This window comes from Carlito syrichta, unplaced genomic scaffold (genome assembly GCF_000164805.1).
Source record: "Carlito syrichta isolate Samal-C Ts95f unplaced genomic scaffold, Tarsius_syrichta-2.0.1 Scaffold305614, whole genome shotgun sequence".
Taxonomy (NCBI): Eukaryota; Metazoa; Chordata; class Mammalia; order Primates; family Tarsiidae; genus Carlito; species Carlito syrichta.
The window spans coordinates 346,807-366,782 of NW_007249710.1; the positions used below are offsets into that span (position 1 = coordinate 346,807).

Consider the following 19,976-nt stretch of genomic DNA (forward strand, 5'->3'; position numbering starts at 1 on the left):
ATATCATAATTAAACAAAGAAATTTCTGTTAACTCTAAAACATGGTATATGGATATGCCCACATAAGAAGCAATAGATCTCAAGGCATGCAATTCAGAATGTTTGTTGTTTTGACTTTCAATTTAGGGCCTGAACTTGAAATCATTGTTTTTCTGTTCTTATCATTATCCTTATTATTATCCTTAATAATTATCCTTATTATTATCTTGAGATATACATAATTATCCTTCCCACTCGGTACGCATATGAGCCTCTCACATTCCTCAATTTCAGTTGGCCAAAACCCCACCATCACCCAAGGGCATCGTGCTTATGTCACAGAACCCACATACAAAGTGTCACATTGTTCTGAATTCTAACCATTTGGAACACCTCAAGTTTGGGTGAATTCATCTAGCCATTTTCAAGTATTAGGGCATAATGGTTAGGGTTATAGCTTTGCTGTATAAAAGTGACTCCAAATTACAATGGCAATGAGACGACAGAATCTTATTCTTCTCTGATATAACAGTCTCAAGTGAACAGCCCAAGTTGAAGAGTTACTTCGCTCCACAGAGTCATTCAGAGACCCAAACTTTTGGTTTTGTCATTCCCACAGGTTTTGTCCTTATTTGTATGTTCAAGGCTGGGTTGCAGACAGGTTCATGTTGCAGCTCATAGAAGGAGTAGCCCCAAGGACTCCAGGGAAACTGGCTTATCTCTTAAATTGGAGATGACCTGCAAAGTCAACTTTTACCCACACCCCATTGGACAAAACCAAGTCCCAGAATCAAAACTAATGGCAAGGGATTCTGGGTAATGCTGGTTCTACCTGGGGAGCTATGGAATGAGTTTAAACTCTATTGCCAAAGAAGACAGGGAACATAGTTTCTTGTTTGTTTGGTTGTTTGTTTTGTTTTGTTTTTAGGAAACATAGGTTTTGATGGTTGGTCATAAGCTTCTGTCACATGTAAAAACAGATAGAAAAATATATAGCCTCTTACAAATAAGATAAGTGCTGCATGGTCATATAGTTTACAAATATTTATTAAGTGCCTACTATATGTCAGATACAATTTCTTGTATGTGTAAGAAAAATATTATTAACATATTGTGGGTGAACTTATGCAATGCTATAAACACATTTTTTCCACCTTTGGAAGACTTGCTTTTTCAGACAATAGAGGCAACTGGAAAAAAGGCAAAATTTTTAACTTCATATTGCAGAAAAAGATATTCACACCTGTCAAATTCTAACAGCTGGCATTACTGTTGTTCTATGAATAAGCACATACAAAAGCCTCTTGGATAGTTCTTTGGATCTTGTTCTCATAAATCATAACTTGCTTGTAGCGTTATTATGAAGCCATAGGAATATCTTTTCAGAAGATGCTTTTAGATCATTGAGATTAAATTCAACCTCAAAGGTGGGTCGTTTTTCCAAAATAATTAAGGCCACCAACAAGGCAAATTTGGCAGTGAATCCCCTGATTTGGTAAGTCATACCATCTTCAGGGTTTGTGTACTCAAAACAATGAAGAAGAAAATGATGACCGAAACTTGTTATGTGTTTCTGGATGTAGACACGCGGATGCAGGAAATAGCCCAGAGGCACCAGGAACACATTCTTAACTTCAGCTGGATTTGGCTGGGCCCGGAAGTTGTGGTCTAGAAGACCCACAACTGGGGTTATCAGTGTATTTATCTAAAAGTAGAAAACAAAATACACAAATTAAGAAGTAAAGCAATATTATTTCAAGTGCTAAAGTCATGCCACTTCTATGCAAGGTAAGAAAATATACCACGCCGGGCTCGGTGGCTCAGCCTGTAATCCTGCGCCTTTGGGAGGCTGAGGTGAGTGGATGGCCTGGGCCTGCGGGTTCGAGACCCGCCTGGGCAGCGAGACCTCATCTCTACAATAAATCAAAAAATCAAGCCGGGCGTGGTAGCACATGCCTGTAATTCCGGCTACTTGAAAGGCTGAGGCGGAAGGATCGCCGGAGCCCAGCAGGTCAAGGCTGCGGTGGCCGGGAGTGGCCACTACACTCCAGTCTGGGCGACCGAGTGAGACTCCAACTCAAAAAAAAAAAAAAAAAAAAAAAAAAAAAATATATATATATATATATATATATATATACCAAAGCCAAAAATTAAAGAAGGCAGGTAAGGACAGGAGAAAAGCTTGCTCTGGAAGTAAATTTATGTCCCCCGGGGGTAATGCCTGCCCTATCTGAGGTGGCATCTATGACAGAACTTTGAAAACAGTATCTTCTGTGACTATAAACTAGTACAATCTTTTGAAATGTCAATTTTGTAATATCATAAAAATGTGGTCCCCTAGGAATTGCATCGGTGTGAGTGTATCTGTATGATAAACTTCTACCAGTAAGAAGAAACATGAATATAAGACTGAAGTATTATCTGCAACAACAGTCCAAAATTCTAAATATATCACTCTTCAATTGATGACTATTTAAGTTACATAAATTATTGTTATAGCCACAAAAAACGATATTATGTAACCATCAAAAAGACTGGGATAGATACCTTTTCTTCTCAGTAAAGATGAGGATGTGCTATCTTGTTAAGATAAGTAAAGTGACACAATGTTAATTATGGCATAGTTCGACTTATGAGAAAATTATATATAGAAAGAGAATTATGTGTCTTATATACATATAATTATATATGAACTATTTTTATAGCATATGTTCATATTACGTGGGAGGGGGATTTCTATTTATAACCACAACTGCTTGCAAATGAATAGGAGTACTGTCCAATTAAAGACCCTTTTGTTCTACTGGAAATCCCAAGAAGGAAGCCTGGGGCTCAGTATAGGTGTAGGAGCTGATAGGAGCTGCTTTACTTTGCATTAGAAAGTGAGGATTTAAGCTGGGCTGATGGCTCACGCCTGTAATCGCAGCACTTTGGGAGCAGAAGTGAGAGGATTGCCTGAGTCCAGGGGCTTGAGACCAGCCTGGCCAACTTGGCGAGCCCTCAACTCTATAATAAATCAAAAAATTAGCTGGGCATGGTGGTACATGCCTGTAGTTCCAGCTACTTGGAAGGCTGAGGTGGAAGGATCATCTGAACCCAACAGGTTGAGGCTGTGGTGGCCATGAGCATGCCACTGCACTCTAGACTGAACAACAGAATGAGACTCTGACTCAAAAAACAAAAACAAAAACAAAACAACAACAAAAGAAAGTGAGAATTTTGGAGTTCTTGGAGAATCCCAAAAGAAGGTAAAGGTAAGTGGGAAAAGCCAGAGGCAGGTCTATGGTGAGATGAGGAGGTTAAACAGATCAGCAGAAGATCATCAGTGGGACAGCCAAAGAGTGTTCAGAAACAGGGACAACTCAGATCATTAACCAAAATAATGGGAAAAGTCAACATTTGAATCAGGAGGAAACAATAGGAACACAGACTTTATGTTTTGGGGGCAAGAAATCTGGGGTTATAAATTACCCGAGGGCAGAGGCAGTGTTCCACTAGCACCTAATGCCACGCCTGGCACTAGGTATATGCTCAGTTTCTGAGGTCATGGGTTCCCTCAGAGTGGATTTTGAGATGAGGACTCAGTTGCAAGTGACTTCTTTTCTTTTCTTTCTTTTTTTGAGGCAGAGTCTCACTTTGTTGCCCAGGCTGGAGTGCAGTGGCACATTCACAACCACTGCAGCCTTGACCTGCTGGGCTCAAGCGGTCCTTCCACCTCAGCCTTACAAGTAGCTGAAACTTCAGGCACGTGCCACCACATCTGGCCAATTTTTTTATTTATTAGAGACCTGCCCAGGTTGGTCTTGAACCCCTGGCTTCAGGCAATCCTCTCACCTCTGCCTCCCAAAGTGCTGGGATTACAGATGTGAGCCACCACACCCAGCCTGTAAATGATTTCTTAAGGAAGTATTCCCAGGAGAAATTGGTAAGGGGAAGGGAAAGCAAGACTGGTTAAGAGAAGAAGGCAAGCAAGGATGCTGCAGGGTGTTCTGGAGTGTGAGTTACTTCAGAGTTTGTCCCAAGTGGAGACAGATGTAATCACCTACCAAGGGCTGAGCTAAGGGCATGTCCTCATCTTTTCCATAAATGCAAAAAAAAAAAAAAAAGAATATTGGTCAAATGTGTGGACATGAGACATACTTAACTTGGTCAGTTCCAGTCCTTGAACTAGCATGAGGAAATTGGTGGGGGGAAAAAAGTCAAAGCCTCTAAGGGAGATAATGGCTTAAGACTGGATGTTTCAGAGAAGTCAGGCATGTTCTGCATGGTTCAAGCTTAGAAAACTAAGATGGGCTTTTGGAAATTTGTGGCAGCATCTTTGGACATGTGATTTCTAAAAACACAGGTGTCTGTTTTGGAAGGGAAAAAAGAAGTACCCGACAGACATCCTAGGACCAGTAAAAGTCTAATTTTGCCCATTTGCTGAGTTGAAATCCCATAGAGCTGGCTTCTTCTGTGGGACAGGGGATAAGGCAGGCTTCAAGGGCTCTGGAAGAAGCTGCATGCGATTAGAAAGGGTGGTAAGAGGACTATTAAGGGGCCTGAACAGAGCCCACTTCAAAGAGGTTAGGACATGCCACTGAAATCATGCACTAAAATGCTATAGGAGTTGAGGCTTTGGAGGTGATCAAGTGAAGAAAAATGAGTAAATAGACATGTATGGGTCATATTCCAAGAAAAAGGAGAAAAATCCCTTGGGTACATTTCAGAGGCCTTTACAAAGGGAAATACATAAAGGTGTAACAACTGGGGTGGAGTTTGTGGGGTCATGGCTTGCCCCCTGGTGAATTTAGGGAATGGGGAAGGGCCAGTAGCACCTGCCCCTAGTTGTGACACACCAAAATATTTCCAGACATTACCAAATGTTTCCTGGAGGGCAAAATCACCCCAGGTTAAGAATCACTTAAATTAGATTATGCTTACAAGTGTTCAGTTAAATGGCATTTTGTAATACATTTTTAAATTAGTGAGTGCCAATAAACAAAGCAACCCTCCCAGAACTTCCAAAGACAGTATACCATTTTTTAAAAAAGTTTTTGTTCATTCTAATTTCTCCGTTATGTCGTCTCAGAAATATCCTGCTTCAGGAGTGTCTGGCCCCTAGAAGACCCAACACTTTCCTGTGAACTCTTGTATTCTGCTCACTTTCATTCAGAACTCAGTAGATCCTAAGGGCCTTGGGAATGGAGTTAGTCTCATTTTGGAAATTTCCAACAAGTATGTCTCAATTTGTTAACAGAGTTCTAAAATAAATCTCCCAGGTCGGCTCGGTAGCTCAGCCTGTAATCCCGCGCTTTGGGAGGCCGAGGTGAGTGGATTGCCTGAGCCCGCGGGTTCAAAACCCACCCGGGCAACTTGGCGAGACCGGGTCTCTACAATAAATCAAAAAATTAGCTGGGTGTGGTAGCACGCACCTGTAGTTCCAGCTACTTGGAAGGCTGAGGCGGAAGGATCACTGGAGCCCAGCAGGTCGAGGCTGTGGTGGCTGGGAGCAGCCACTGCACTCCAGTCTGGGCGACAGTGAGACTCCAACTCAAAAAAAAAAAAAAAAAAAAGTCTCCCAAATGCTGGTGGATTTACAGAAATCAATTGAAAACAGTTCCCACTAGAAAACACAATGGAAGAGGAAGTAACTGACACATTTCTTGATGTAATCCCGCATCTCTGTCTCCCTCAGTTTCATACAAGCACACTTAACAAGCATTTATTGAGTGGTCACTTAACTTCTTGCAAATGAAATCTCCCTTGAGTGTTGACCTTTCTATTTTAAAAATGGACCCAATTAAGACATTGTCTCAGTCTTACTGATTTTCACAACACTGTACCAACAAGACTTTAAGCCAAATGGAACATAAAGAAGGCTTAGTCTACTGGTTTTCTCATTGTTAGGCATCAGTAAGACTGTTCTTTTGAAATAAAAATGTATCTGAAAACACAATATATAAAATATAAAGAGTGTATACCTTCCTCTGACATTATGTGATGAAGGTATTTTACCTCTGTGGTGTAAACCATGACCCCAATTTAACCATAAAAAAATATCAGGCAAACCCAAGTTCAGGGACATTCTACAAAATACCTGACCACTACACATCGATACTGTCAGGGTCATGAGAATAAGAAAGGCCTGAGAAACTGTCACAGATTAGAGGACTAAGGAGACATGACAACCAAATACAATATGACATCTTAAATGAGATCCAGGACAGAAAGGACATTAGCAGAAGAACTAGTAAAAGGTAAGCAGAGTGTGTGTGGGGTTTAGTTAACAGTCATGACCTTATGCTGGTTTCTTAGTTGTGACAAGAATACCACAGTGCTGTAAGATGCCAACAGTAGGGGACAGTGAATGTGGGGTATATGGGAATTCTCTGTATTATCTCTGCAACTTTTCTGTAAATCTATATCTATTCAAGAATTAAAATTAAAGATTTTATTAAAACATTTATACTGATAATATATTGCTTTTATCCAAGTTCAAATTTATCCCTTTTGAAGTCAATTAGGACAACAATGAGGTTGTTGTGGTAAACTCATAGGAAATAAGATTTGCCTATGTCAGCCCCAGAATTCATTTTTTGTCTAAATTTTAAAAATATGTTTTGGTGAATACCATTAAGGAAACCCTGACTCAACAAAAATGCAATTACAAATAGCAATTTTTTTTTTACCAGGTAGGGTGTCTCATGCCTGTAATCCCAGCACTTTGGGAGGCAGAGGCAAGAGGACTGCCTTAACCCAAGGGTTCCAAAACAGCCCAGTCAACTTGGTAAGACCTCATCTCTACAATAAATAAAAAATTAGCCAGGCATGGTGGCACACACCTATAGTTCTAGCTATCTGGAAGGCTGAGGTGGAAGACCCACCTGAGCCCAGCAGGCAGAGGCTGTGGTGGCCGTGAGCATGCCACTGTACTTCAGCCTGGGCGACAGAGTGAGACTCTGACTTAAAAAATAATAATAATAATATTTTTTAAACACCCTGCCTAGTGATCTCAGAGTACTACTCAATTCATGTGTTAGATGAAGGTGCTTTGGGGGGGGTAGCACACCTCATCAGCAAGGGTACCTGCACAATGAATATTTGTATACCTAACCCTTAATTGTACCCCACAATTTTAAAATTAAAAAAATAAAATAAAATAAAGTGTATGGTAGTTTATTAAACAAGTTTTTTAAAAAAGAAGCTTTATTCCACAGTATGTATAAACATGAATATCTTTAGAGTAAAAGTAATTTATTGATCCCCAAGGGGCTAAAATTTGGTATACAGCACACTGCAGTGTGTGTTATTTCTTTCAACTGAATCTTACAATGAATGTATACTGGAGAAAAGTAAATGCGAACGGAATGTGACTGAAATAATTTTGAAGCTGCTTCAGGGTTCTGTGGTGCCCAGTTTGAAAACCATGAATGGAATTCAACTCTTTTATTTCTGGATGGAAAAAGAAGGGCCCAACAAGGCAAGGGGGCTTGCCCATAGCCACTTAGCTTATGTGGGGTAACATCCACATAAGAATTCAGTCTCTTAACTTTATGGACAGTACTCTTTGGAGTTATGTTTAGACAAATGTAAGAGAACAGCAGATCTACTGGAGGCTCATGAGAGTCTAACAGAACCCTTACGTCAAGCACACATGACACCAGGCGGCAGACGATCTCCACTTGATGAGGACGCAGTCCTATTTCTTCCTGGGCTTCCCGGAGAGCTGTGCCTATGTCATCCATGTCTGTAGGTTCATGCCTTCCTCCAGGAAAGCAAACTTCTCCAGGAGACCTTCTTAGCTGATTTTGGAAAAACAAAGCTACAATGTGGAATTCCAATTTTGGAACTATTTATTTTAAAAATTTACTAAACATCTATTTTTTTTTTTTTTACTAGAAATTATTCCTACCCTGGTGGTGACAAGTGGTAAGCAAAACAAACAAGCAAAAATTTCTCTTGAATCCTTTTAAAAAAATAAACTTTGAGAATTTGCCTTGCTCCTGATTTTTTTCTATTTGCTTCCAAAAAAATACCAAACACACACAGATTGACACTGATTTTTAAAAAAAGCTGAAAGGACAATATTATTAACAGATAATTTCATAATTTTGTTGAATTTTTTATGTTCTCGGTATGCTATTTCACAAGGATATTTTCATCGAGTCCTCAGAACAGTTCTGTAAGCTACAATTTTAAAAGTATTTTTTAATGAGGTGAAATTTATATAAGATAAAATAAATCATTTTAAAGTAAATAGTTCTGTGACATTTAATATTCACAATGTTGTAAAACCACCCTTGTTATCTAGTTCCAGAATATTTTCATCACCCCAAAAGGAAACCTCACACCCATTAAAGATGATCCCCTCTCCCCCTGCCCTTGCTTTATGTCCCTATGGATTTATCTAGTCTGAACTTTTGTGTCTGGCTTCTTTCTCTTAGCGTGATGTTCCTGAGGTTCTTCCAAGTTGTACTGAGTATTGGTACATCATTCCTTTTCATGGCTGAATAGCATTCCATTGTAGGTATATATCATAATTTCTTTACCCATTCATTCATTGATGGATATATAAGTTAATATTATTATAATTTCCACTTTCAGACAAAGGGACTAAGAGTCAAAGAGGTTAAATAACCTGACCAAGTTCACACAGTGAGCTGGGATATAAACCTGTGTTTAATTCTAGAGCCGTCTTATAGCACAACATATATTTATTAAGAGTTTATTGACTGGGTGTGGTGGCTCATGCTTGTAAACACAGCACTAGAAGACCAAGGTGCAAAGATTGCTTGAGCCCAGGAGTTTGAGATCAGCCTGGGCAACACAGCGAGAACTCATCTCTACAAAAATAAAAAAATTAGCCGGGCATGGTAGCACATGCCTGTACTCCCACTGCTCAGGAGGCTGAGGTGGAAGGATTGCCTGAGCCCAGGAGGTCGAGGCTGCAGTGAGTCAAGATCAGTGGGACGGGACTATGACTAAAAAAATAAAAGTTTACTAAAACAGAAAATATGGGCACTGTAGCCATTCGCACTGACTTGTGTCAGCATCTCTGTTTATCTCTGCATACCTGTGTGAAGGAACAGGGGTCTCCCCTTTCCCTGCTGTGTTCCCTTCCTATCCTTGATTCCATCCCTTACTAACTTTAGGAGGATAGTGTCTCCATTTGTAACATCCTAATTATTTCCCCTTTCTTAGCTCTGTCTCTAAAATGAGTTCTCTCCTATCTTGAGCTGGCGGTGGGGGGAGGGGGGGAGAGAAGGCACAAACCCTCCACTACTCTCTTTTCTGTGGTTCTGTGGGACCAAACATCTTGGCAAATTGATCTTAATTTCTTTTATACCCACTCCTGCCTAGTACCCACTACCCTCTATCTCCTAAACTGTCAGGGGACATCTGGCTCTGCCAGAGTCCGGGGCCTGTGTACAGTGGAGCCATGATACTGTGCACTTCCTAGAGTTATGGGGTAGTTCCTTGAACTATGACTGATGCCCTGGGAGCTATGCCTGGCCCATGTTAAATATTTAAGAGTGAATGGGAACTCGAAGGTCCGTTCTTGATGTCTGGAAACTAAATCAAGAGGTCACATTGGCATTTGTAGTACCTGGGCCAATATATCGAGTTAAGGGCAAACTGGATACCTGCTATGGTCTGAATGTTTATGCCCCCCCCCCCAATCCATATGTTGAAATCCTCACAGCTAAGGTGATATATTAGGAGCTGAAACCTTTGGGAGGTGATTAGGTCACAATGGCAGGGCCCTCAGCAATAAGATTAGTTCCCTTATAAAAAATAGCCAGAGAGAGACCCCTTGCCTCTTCTACCCTGTGAGGACATGGTAAACCAGGAAGTGGGCCCTCACCAGACACTGAATCTACTGGCACCTTGATCTTGGACTTCCCAGGATCCAGAACTGTGAGAAATAAATTTCTGTTGTTTATTAGTCACCCTATATAAGATGTTTTGTTATAGTAGTTTGAAAGGACTAAGACAATGCCATTATAAACTTTTTGGCATTGTACAGTTTAAAGCTCCATTTGGGCAAGCTGTTAAAAAAAATGTTTTAAAGTTTTTCACTGCTGATGAATCAGGAACACTACAGCAATTGCTACCATAAATAAATCCTCAGGCATCTTTACATCAATTACAGTTATGAGAACAGGTGAAAAGAAGGTTGATGGACATGTTCCTACCATCTTGAACACTCACTACCCACTGCAAATATGTCTCACAAAACACATGAGAAATAGACCTAATGCTACAGCCTCTCTGAAAATGTACTTTACTGTCAGCATGTTCAAATCCAAGGCAGCCAGTGACAGAGGCATCTCCAAGGAGCCATCAGTCTTGATAGAAATACCGACCTGATTAATGACTATTTTAAACGAACAGTCATGTATCACTTAGTGATGGGGATACGTTATGAGAAATGTGTTATTAGGCAATTTTGTTATGCAAATATCATCGTGTACTAACACAAAACCTAGGCTATATTGTATAGCCTGTTGCTCCTAGGCTACAAACTTGCACAACATGTTACTGCCCTGAATACTTTAGGCAGCTGTAACACAATGGTAAGCGTTTGTGTTCATAACCATATATAAATACAGAAAAGGTAAAGTAAAAATATGGTATAAAAGACAAAAAATGCTACACCTATAGAAGGAACTTACCATGAATGGAGTCTGCAGGACTGGAAGTTGCTCTGGGTGAGTCAGTGAGTGAGGGGTGAGTGAACGTAAAGGCCTAGGACGTTACTACCCACGACTGTAAACTTCATAAATGCTGTACACTTAGCACTAAATTTATAAGAAAACTCTTTTTTCAGTAATAAATAAACCTTAGCCTACTGTAACTTTTTTCTTTTAAACTTTTAATTTTTAAACTTTTTTTGGCTTTCATAATAACAGCTTAAAATACAAAGACATTATACAGCCATGCAATACTATTTTCTTTATATCCTTATTATATAAGCTTTTTTCTATTTTTAAGGGTTGTATTTTTTTTTTTCTTTTTAAACTTTTTTTGTTAAAAACTAAAACACAAACATACACATTAGCCCAGGCCTACCCAGGGTCAGGATCACCAGTGTTACTGTCTTTCACTTTCACATCTTGTCCCACAGGAAGGTCTTCAGGGGCAAAACCATGCATGGAGTTGTCATCTCCTATGATAACAATGCTTTATTCTGGAATACCTCCTGTAGGACCTGCCTAAGGCTGATTTACAGTTAACTTTTTTTTTTAAGTAGAAGGAGTAGGAACTCAAAAGACACCAAAAAGAAAAAAATCAAGCAGCCCTATTAAAAAAGTGGGCTTCTCAAAAGAAGACATATGAGCAGCCAACAGACACGTGGAAAAATGCTCAGCCTCACTAGTCATCAAAGAAATACAAATTAAAACTACACTGAGATACCACCTAACTCCAATCAGGATGGCCATCGTCAATAACTCAAAACAATAGATGCTGGAGGTGGGGAAAAGGAACACTTCTACACTGTTGGTGGGAATGTAAACTAATACAACCTCTGTGGAAAACAGTGTGGTGATTCCTAAAAGATCTAAAAAATGACCTCCCATACAACCCAGCAATCCCCCTTCTGGGAATATACCCCAAGGAACTCAAAATCATTCTACAAAAAAGATACCTGTGTACACGTTTATTGCAGTATTATTCACAATAGCAAAAACATGGAACCAACCATGCTGCCCACCAAAAGTAGACTGGATTTAATAAATGTGGTACATATACACGATGGAATATTATACAACCACAAAGAAGGCCAAAATTATGAACTTCACAGTCACTTGAATGGATTTAGAGTTTATAATACTCAGTGATCTACCACAGAAACAATGAACTGAGTACTACATGTTCTCATAAGCAGACCCTGAACAATTATCAGAATACTATAGGAAAGGGATTGAAAGTATTGGGAAACTGTCAGGGGAAGGAGAGGGTGGAGGGAGCACACTTCATCATTAAGGGTACCTAATCTCAAACCAGGTGATGTGGGGATCAAAGTGAGGCTCAAACTTTAGCTGTACAATGACCATTTGTATACTTAACCCTGGATTGTACCCCACATCTTTAAAACAAAAATTAAAAAATAAAAAAGAAGTAGGAGGAGTACACTCAAGTAATGATAAAAAGCATAGCATAGCAAATACATAAGTCAGTAATAACATCGCTTATTATCATTATCAAGTATTATGCACTGGGCATAGTTATATGTACTACACTTTTAAACGGCTGGCAGTGTAGTAAGTCTTACACCAACATCACCATAAATACCTGAGCAATGCATTGTGTTACTGCATCACCAGGCAATAGGAATTTTTCAGCTCCATTATAATCTTATGAGCCCACCATCGTCTCTGCAGTCATTGACCACAAAACTGTTAAACAGTACATGACTGTATTATGAAGGCTTTTCAAAAAGACCTCGTAGTATACCAACTCAATTCAAGTTAACTTGTACACCTATTATAATTAATAGTGAACAGAAACAGGAAAAGGCCATTTGGATTTGTATTCTTACAAAAATGTTATGCTTAGTCTCCGCAATGATTTTTTAAAAATATGATCTCAAAGCAGAGGCAACAAAAGCAAAAATAAACAGATGGGATGACATCAAACTACATTTCTGTACAGCAAAGGAAACAATCAACAGAGTGAAGAGACATCCTACACAATGGGAGAAAATATTTGCAAATGATACATCTGATAAGGGGTTAATATCCAAAATATATAAGGAACTCAACTCAATATCCAGAAAACAAGTGACCTAATTAAAAAATGGGCAAGGGACCTAAGTAGACATATTTCTTAAAAGAAGACATACAAATGGCCAACAGCAATAAGAAAAATGCTTAACGCCACTAATCATCAAGGAAATGCTAATTGAGGCCACAATGAGACATCATATCTGTTAGAATGGCCGTTATCAAAATACAATATAAGTGTTGTCTAGGATGTGGAGAAAGGGGAACCTTTGCATATTCTTGATAAGAATGTAAATTAGTAGAGCCACTATGGAAAACAGTATAGGGGTTCCTCAAAAAGCTAAAAATAGGACTATCATATGATGCAGCAGTACTATATGGGGCACATATCCTGAGGAAATGAAATCAGCATGTCAAAGAGATATCTGCACTCCTATGTTCACTGCAGCACTGCTCACAATAGCCAGGTGTGGAATCAACCTAAGTGTCTATGAACGGATGACTGGATAAAGAAAATGTGGCATGTATACACAATGAAATACTATTCAGCCATAAAAGGAAAAATATCCTGTGACAACATGGATGAACCTCATGACATTATGCTAAGTGACATAATCCAGGCACAGAAAGGCATATACCATAAGATCTCATTCATATGTGGAATATTATAAAATTGGTCTCTTGAAAGTAAAGAATAGAATGGTGGTTATCAGGGACTGGGGTGACTGAGGGGAGGGAGGGTCGGGAAGATGTTTGAGGATAAAACATTTCAGTATGGATAGGAATAAGTTTAAGATCTCTATTGTACCACATAATAACTATAGCTAATAATATATTCTATTCTTGAAAAATGTTAAGGAAGTGTATGTATTCTCACCACAAAAATGATAACTGTGTGAGGTAATACAGAATATGTTAATTAGCCACAATGAATATTAATCATTCCACAATGAATATATACTTCAGAACATAATGTGGCACATAATATATACAATTTTATCTGTTAATTTAACATTTTTACAATTCTCAAAAAGAAAATATGCTGTTTTAAAGAAAATAGATTCGTTTCTAAAACTGGTTATTCACAAACTATCAGTCCCCCCCAAAACCCTTATCTAAGTACAGAAGCTTTCAATCGTTTAAAAAATAAATAGCATGATTTTAATGAAATAAAACCTTATAAAATTCTACCCAGAAGTTGAATAAGGTTGCAGTCTAATTCCCCAAGACTTCAATCTATGTTTTGTTCTTGAATTTTCTCTTGTCTGTTTCAAGCCCCAGAGAACAGGGATGGTTGGGAGGAGGGTGGAACGGAGGAGATGAGGGATTGTGGGATCAAGGGAGGAGATGATAGATAATACAGAGCAGCTAATTCCAGAAAGCCTTAAAGTAGGTGGCTTTGAAGGCTTGAAGTTCCATGCCCAGGTGTGAGACGGGGTAGGGGGGTTGCCAGCTCTTTGCTGGGCACCAGGGCTCTGGGGCTCTGAGAAGAGCCCCCTAACTGAGATAGACCCAGACAAGGAGAAAACGAAAACATATGTAATAGCCACCAGCACACAGCACTAAGGGAGTGCCAGCATCTGTGCCAAGCCCTTTACAGATCTCTTTTATATTCAGAACAACCCTATACCTTAGGCACTGTTTTCAATCCCATTTTAGGAATGAGAAAGTTGAGGCCTGGGGAGATTAAGAACTTTGCTCCAGGTCCCAGAGCGAGTGGGAGAGCACACACCTGAGACAGGTAAAGTGATGCTTGGTGCTCCCTTCCTCATCTAATGGAAGGAAATCCCCTGCCTGTGGGTGGGGGCAGAGGTCCAGAAAGGCCCCAGAGGGAATTTCTGGTCCCCACAGCCAGATAATTAAACAGTCAGATTTAATTAGATTTAGATCCTAAGACATACACACACACACACACACACACACACACATATATTTCTCCTGTCCTTATTGGCAGAGCTGAGAAGAGCCTTGGGTTCCCTGGTTTATAGTTAAGTATATCCCCTTGAAACCTAGATTTCCACTATCTCATGGGTTTATGTCATGCTGTCCAGCCCAGACCAAAAAGAGTTCACATAAATCTACTCCCAAGTCCATAAAACTTTAGTTGACTCCTTAGTTGACTCCTTAGTCGTTTTTTTCCTAACAAGATGTTTTTCATTATTTTGCTTAAAAATCTGTTATTACCACACATTTTCTTTTTGTACTTGAAATTACTATTTTCACAACTTTTTTTAGGAAGCATACTCAGTGAGAAAAAGTGACTTACACTCAGGGGTGTGGGGGTGAACCAAAACTTCACTCCCAGTCCAATATTTCTTTGTGTTCTTTTGTTTTTTGTTTTTTGAAACAGGGTCTTGCTCTGTTATCCAGGCTGGAATACAGTGGCATGAGCATAACTCACTGCAGTCTTGAACTCCTGGGCTTAAGTGATCCTCCTGCCTCAGTCTCCTAAGTAGCTGGGACTACAGGTGTGTGCCACCATGTTCAGCTATTTATTTTTATTTTTTGAGAGACGAGGTCTTGTTATGTGGCTTAGGCTGGTCTCAAACTCCTGGTCTCAAGCAATCCTCTCCCCTCAGTCTCCCAAAGTGCTGGGATTACAAGCATGAACTACCGTGCCCAGGCCAGTACTTTTTTTTTTAACAGTGAAATTGTTTATCTTATGACTTCAGGCCATGTCTGCCACGTGATACTAATGATGACAGCTGAAACTTAATCCTCACTTGGCAAGTGCCAGGGTTGTTTCAGGTGCTTTACATCTGTTAGCCTATGAAATCCTCACAGCAGTTGTATAAAGCAGGTATGAATACATATTTTGTCTTCATTTTACAAGTGAAGAAACTGAAGCACAGAGAGGGTAAGTAACTAGGATAAAGTAACATAGCTGACAGAGAGTCTACATTCAATATGGGCAGTTAGCTTCAGGGCCTAGGCTGTTAATTTTTATGCTCTAGTGTTATCGCATTATACCTGGGGTGAGATTAGTCTAAAACAGTTGTTCTTGGTGGGGACAATTATCTGACCCCCAATAGCTCAAAGGTTAGGTAACCCTGGTCTGAAAGCATTTTTTTTTTTGAGTTGGGGGTCTCGCTCTGGCACCCAGGCTGCAGTGCATTGGCATGATCATGGCTTACCACAGCCTTGACTTGGGCTCAGGTGACCCTTTTGCCTCAGTCTCCTGAGCAGCTCAGACTATAGGTATGTACCACCCTACCTTGCTGATTTTTTCATTTTTTATTATTTTGTAGAGACTGGATCTTGCTATGTTGCCTAGGTTGGCCTTGAACTCCTGGACTCAAGCAATCCTCACACCTCGGCTTCCCAAAGTGCTGAGATTACAGGCATGAGCCACCGCACCTGGCTTTTGAAAGCATTTTACATTACTTGCTAGCTAAATCCCTTCATTTTTTTCCCAAAGACTGCCAGGTTATCCTATGGCTTCTTGTACCCCGCCAGCATCACAATTTTGAAAGTGCACTTGAGAACCGTGACCTCCAAATAGGTGCAAATGACCAAGACAAAGGTTCATGAGGTTTTTAAATGTCCTGAGATTTGCGAGCAGGAGCCTTTTTGCCCACCTACCTTTTCTGACCGCACAGTAAACAACAAATGGAGTTCTCCCTCTTTCACCACCAACGGTAAAAGGATGGAATATCTGTTATACAAGTGAGAATATTTGCTCCCAACATCGTGCTTTCTCAAGCGGGTCTTAGCAGCAGCTAGCAAACTCTTTCTAAAATGAAAACATACCACATAGACATTTTAGTAAGCAGAGTTATGGTAAAAGGCTCCTAGTCCTGCCTCCTTTCTTGTATGGGGTTTACCATTTCTGAATCTCATTTTTGTTTCAATAACATGGCAGAAATAACAGCATCTAAATTGCATGGTTGTTGATAAGATGAAAATGAGACACAAAAAACCTACTAAGCACACAGTTTAGCAACCAGGTTCACTTTGAAATCGAAATTAAAGCTGAAGTATGGTCAAATGTTTTTTCAATAATGCAATAGGTGAACTTTGAAATTTATGATATTCAGACAAGATAGGTTTGCTGAAAAAGTCATTGTGAGGTTAGACCATTTTCTCTTAACCTGACCCTTATGTCATATTATCAAACCCTTTTATCTTCAACTGCCTTGTAACAGTTGTTCTCAAACTTTAGCAGTAACATAATCATCCAGAGGGCTGGTTACAACAGAGGCTGGGCTCACTCCTGGACTGTGTCTTAGTAACTTTGAGGAGGGGCTGAAAATTAGCATATATGTCAAACTCCCAAGTGATGGTGTTGCTGATGCTCCGGACCAGGGGAAAATGCTTTGAGACCCATTTGCTGATAATACGCAAGTATTTGGATTTATAACGGCAAATGGCACTCTTGCCATGTGGATTTGTTTTGTCCCTTTGGCAGGTATGTTTTGTTGCTAGTTTGTGTAGTGGATTAAACAGTGCCCCTCATGATTCATATCCAGAACTTCAGAGTGTGACTTAATTCAGAAATAGGATCATGGCAGACGTCACTAGTTTAGGGTGAGCCCTAAATTCAATAACTGGTGTCCATATTAGAAAAAAAAAGAACACAGAGAGTTGTACACAGGAAAACATGCAAACATGAAGACAGAGGTTAAAGTTTTGCTACTACAAGCCATGGAATGCCAGAAACCACCAGAAGCTGGAAGAGGCAGGAAGGGTCATCCCCTAAAGCCTTAAGAGGGAGTGTATGGCCTTGCCAACACCTTGACTTCAGACTTCTGGCCTTCGTCATCATGAAGAATAGATCGTTATTGTTTTAAGCTACCCAGTTGGGGTACTTTGTTATGGCAGCCCCAGAAAAATGAACAGTTGGTTTTACTTTTTCTTTTACTTGGTCTTTCCTTCTGGTTTTGTTGTTGTTGTTTTGTTTTGTTTTGTTTTGGCTGAGATGGGGTGTCAAATTCTCCTTCCTTGGCATCTTGAAGTGCTGGGATTACAGGATTGAGCCACTGCACCCAGCCAGTTTTACTTTTTCTATGGGAACTCTGCATAGTGGGCAAAATCAGATGTTTAAAACAATTGGTTTAAAAAATGTATAGGAATGACTCCCCTGAGTTTCACCTCATCTGTGACATGTTGCTTGAGGATACTGACACTTATGAAGATTAAATGATGCAGTTCATATACTCTGGCTGGCACTCAGCTTGTGCTCAATGAATAGTAACCACTGCCATAAATCGCCCCATCAGATAAGCAGTTGTTTGTGGGAAGTGTTTGCTGTGTGTTGCCTCTTTCTAGATGGCAGGGTGCTCACCAGATATAGTTGGACAATGGCAGTGGATGGATTTCAAAGACAAAATGACCTTAAAATAATTTTGGAATACTGGCATGGGGGATTCCAGAATGCATCTTATGCATGCAGGCCTGCATCCAGAAAAGGAAACCGGTGGGCTGGTGGCTTTTAAAGAGAAGTCCCAGAACTCATCAGAGGGACAAACAGAAGGAAAGGGGTGCAAAAACGTGTCTGTCCACTTTAGGAGCTGGTTTTTGGAGTAATCGTCACAAAGATACCAACAACAGTAGCAGCCACCCCGTTCCTTCAAAGCATGGTCTCACCGTACACTCTTGCCATGCTTTCCTCATTTTATCCTCACAACTGCCTAGCACGTGAGATCAGGGTCACATCTCCGCTCAGAGAGGTTGCATAGCTGATAGACCCAAGGTCACAACCGGAAGTAGCCACGGGGGCTACCTGGTGCGGGGCTGTGCCACCATCAGGGGTCCTGGGGTTCAACTAGGGACATGTGGTTTGCAGAAGAGCGAAACCGTCTGGGAAGAGGGAAGAGTTCTGCCCCGCGAAAGGGGAACAAACCCGCGTGTTGTGTGAATCAGGTTGGCTGAAGCTGGCTCTGCTTCTAGCCAGAGAAAGTTCAAGGACTGCGGACTCCTCGGGCTGTCAGAGGGCGAGTACACCGAGCCGGGGACTCGCAGGTGGACAGACTGGAGCGCACACTCAGTCCCAGTCAATAGGCCTGGGCCGGGCCAGGCCAGACTCGGGGTGTCAGGGCTCGGGAAGGTTTTACCTGTTTGCCTCCTGGGGAGAACCAGGTCGCGACATTGTCTCGGGGAATGTTTCCTGGTGGCGAATCCGCGGAGGGGCTCGGAAGGACGCGCTTGCGCAGAGCAGCACTGGGCCTGGGTCGCGGCCTACCGCCAGAGGCAAGGAGAGGGGCGGGCTTAAAGCAGGAGGCGGGGCGGAGCCTAGGACGCGAGACCGCAATCCGGTCGGCGCTCCCCTCGGGGGCGGGGCGGGGCCTACAGCCAGGGGCGGGGACTACGGCCAGAGGCGGGACTCGAGGCGGGGCGCGACCTGAGGGTGGGGCTTAGGTCTGGGTCTCCCTGGGCGCACAAAGCTGTTTCATGCTAGCTCCTTGGACTTTCTTCAAAGCAAGAGGCGCAAAAGGAATGGTGAAATTTACAATTGTAAAAGTTTTTTAAATAGTGAAAATGCAGCGCTGGTGAGGTGAGAGTTGGTTAAATTTTTCTGGACTGCCGTCAGCCCATGTTTACTGAGCACCTTACAGGTGTGGGTGCAGGTCCCGCAGCAAGCAAAAGGACACGTGGAGCTCATAGGCTCCACGGAAGAGACGTGGATCAGATAACCATACAAATAAAGCAGAGGCCTTTGGTCCTTGGAGAGCATATGAAGGAGAAACGTGACCCGATTAGGAGACAGAAAAGACTTGGTAGAGGGAATGGAAGTGAAATGCATTCTGAAACGTGGTCTTCAAATGTGGCTCTCGGACCCGTGACATCAGCATCACCTGAGGCCTGTTAAAACTGTAGAACGTGGGGCCCCACCCCAGACCTGCTGAATCAGAAGGTTTTGGGGTCAGGCCTAATGATCTGTGCTGTAAGAGGATTCTGATGCTCTGTGAGGGATGGGTGGGAGTAAATAAGGAAAGGGGAGAGGGAGAGAGTTCCAGGAAGAGAGAAAGGTCTGTGCAAAGGCCCCAGGAGGGGTTGGAGATGAGAAAGCATGAGGGAGCCTGGTGTGAGCTGATACTCCAGAGGTTTAGTGCAGGGCTGACTTCATTAGGCACAGAAGGTACACAATTATTCTAGGAGCCCACAAAAATATTTTAATTATAATTTATTTTAAAATCTGAAGAAGACAGTGAATGTAATAATAAGCAATATATAATAATGAGTCCAGCCTGGATTCCACTTATCTTTATACCAATGTAGTCACAAAATATCATTCATTTTAAATTTATTATTTTGTGGTAGAAGAGGTCTACAATACAAAAGTGGTTA

At 41.0% G+C, this 19,976-nt stretch overlaps 1 protein-coding gene across 2 annotated transcripts; it reads right to left on the bottom strand.

Moving 5' to 3' along the window:
• Positions 1-1,008: 1,008 nt before the first annotated feature.
• On the bottom strand, positions 1,009-18,870 carry NUDT7 (nudix hydrolase 7). Of its 2 annotated transcripts, XM_008061798.1 has the most exons (4): positions 18,743-18,870; positions 16,272-16,422; positions 7,605-7,763; positions 1,009-1,684 (listed from the first exon to the last, which is right to left on the bottom strand). In XM_008061798.1, the coding sequence occupies exons 1-4, from the start codon at positions 18,775-18,777 to the stop codon at positions 1,316-1,318; spliced, it is 714 nt and encodes a 237-aa protein (XP_008059989.1). In that variant the 5' UTR covers positions 18,778-18,870; the 3' UTR covers positions 1,009-1,315. The 2 variants fall into 2 exon arrangements, with proteins under 2 accessions (XP_008059989.1, XP_008059990.1); XM_008061799.1 differs by lacking the exon at positions 7,605-7,763.
• Positions 18,871-19,976: the final 1,106 nt, after the last annotated feature.

Coding starts and splice junctions, on each gene's coding strand:
- NUDT7 (XM_008061798.1), bottom strand. CDS start 18,777: ATGTCGCGACCTGGTTCTCCCCAGGAGGCAAACAG. Junction 7,764..16,271: donor TTACTGTGCGGTCAGAAAAG/GTAGGTGGGCAA, acceptor TTCCAAAATCAG/CTAAGAAGGTCTCCTGGAGA. Junction 1,685..7,604: donor TGGTGTCATGTGTGCTTGAC/GTAAGGGTTCTG, acceptor TTCTACTTTTAG/ATAAATACACTGATAACCCC.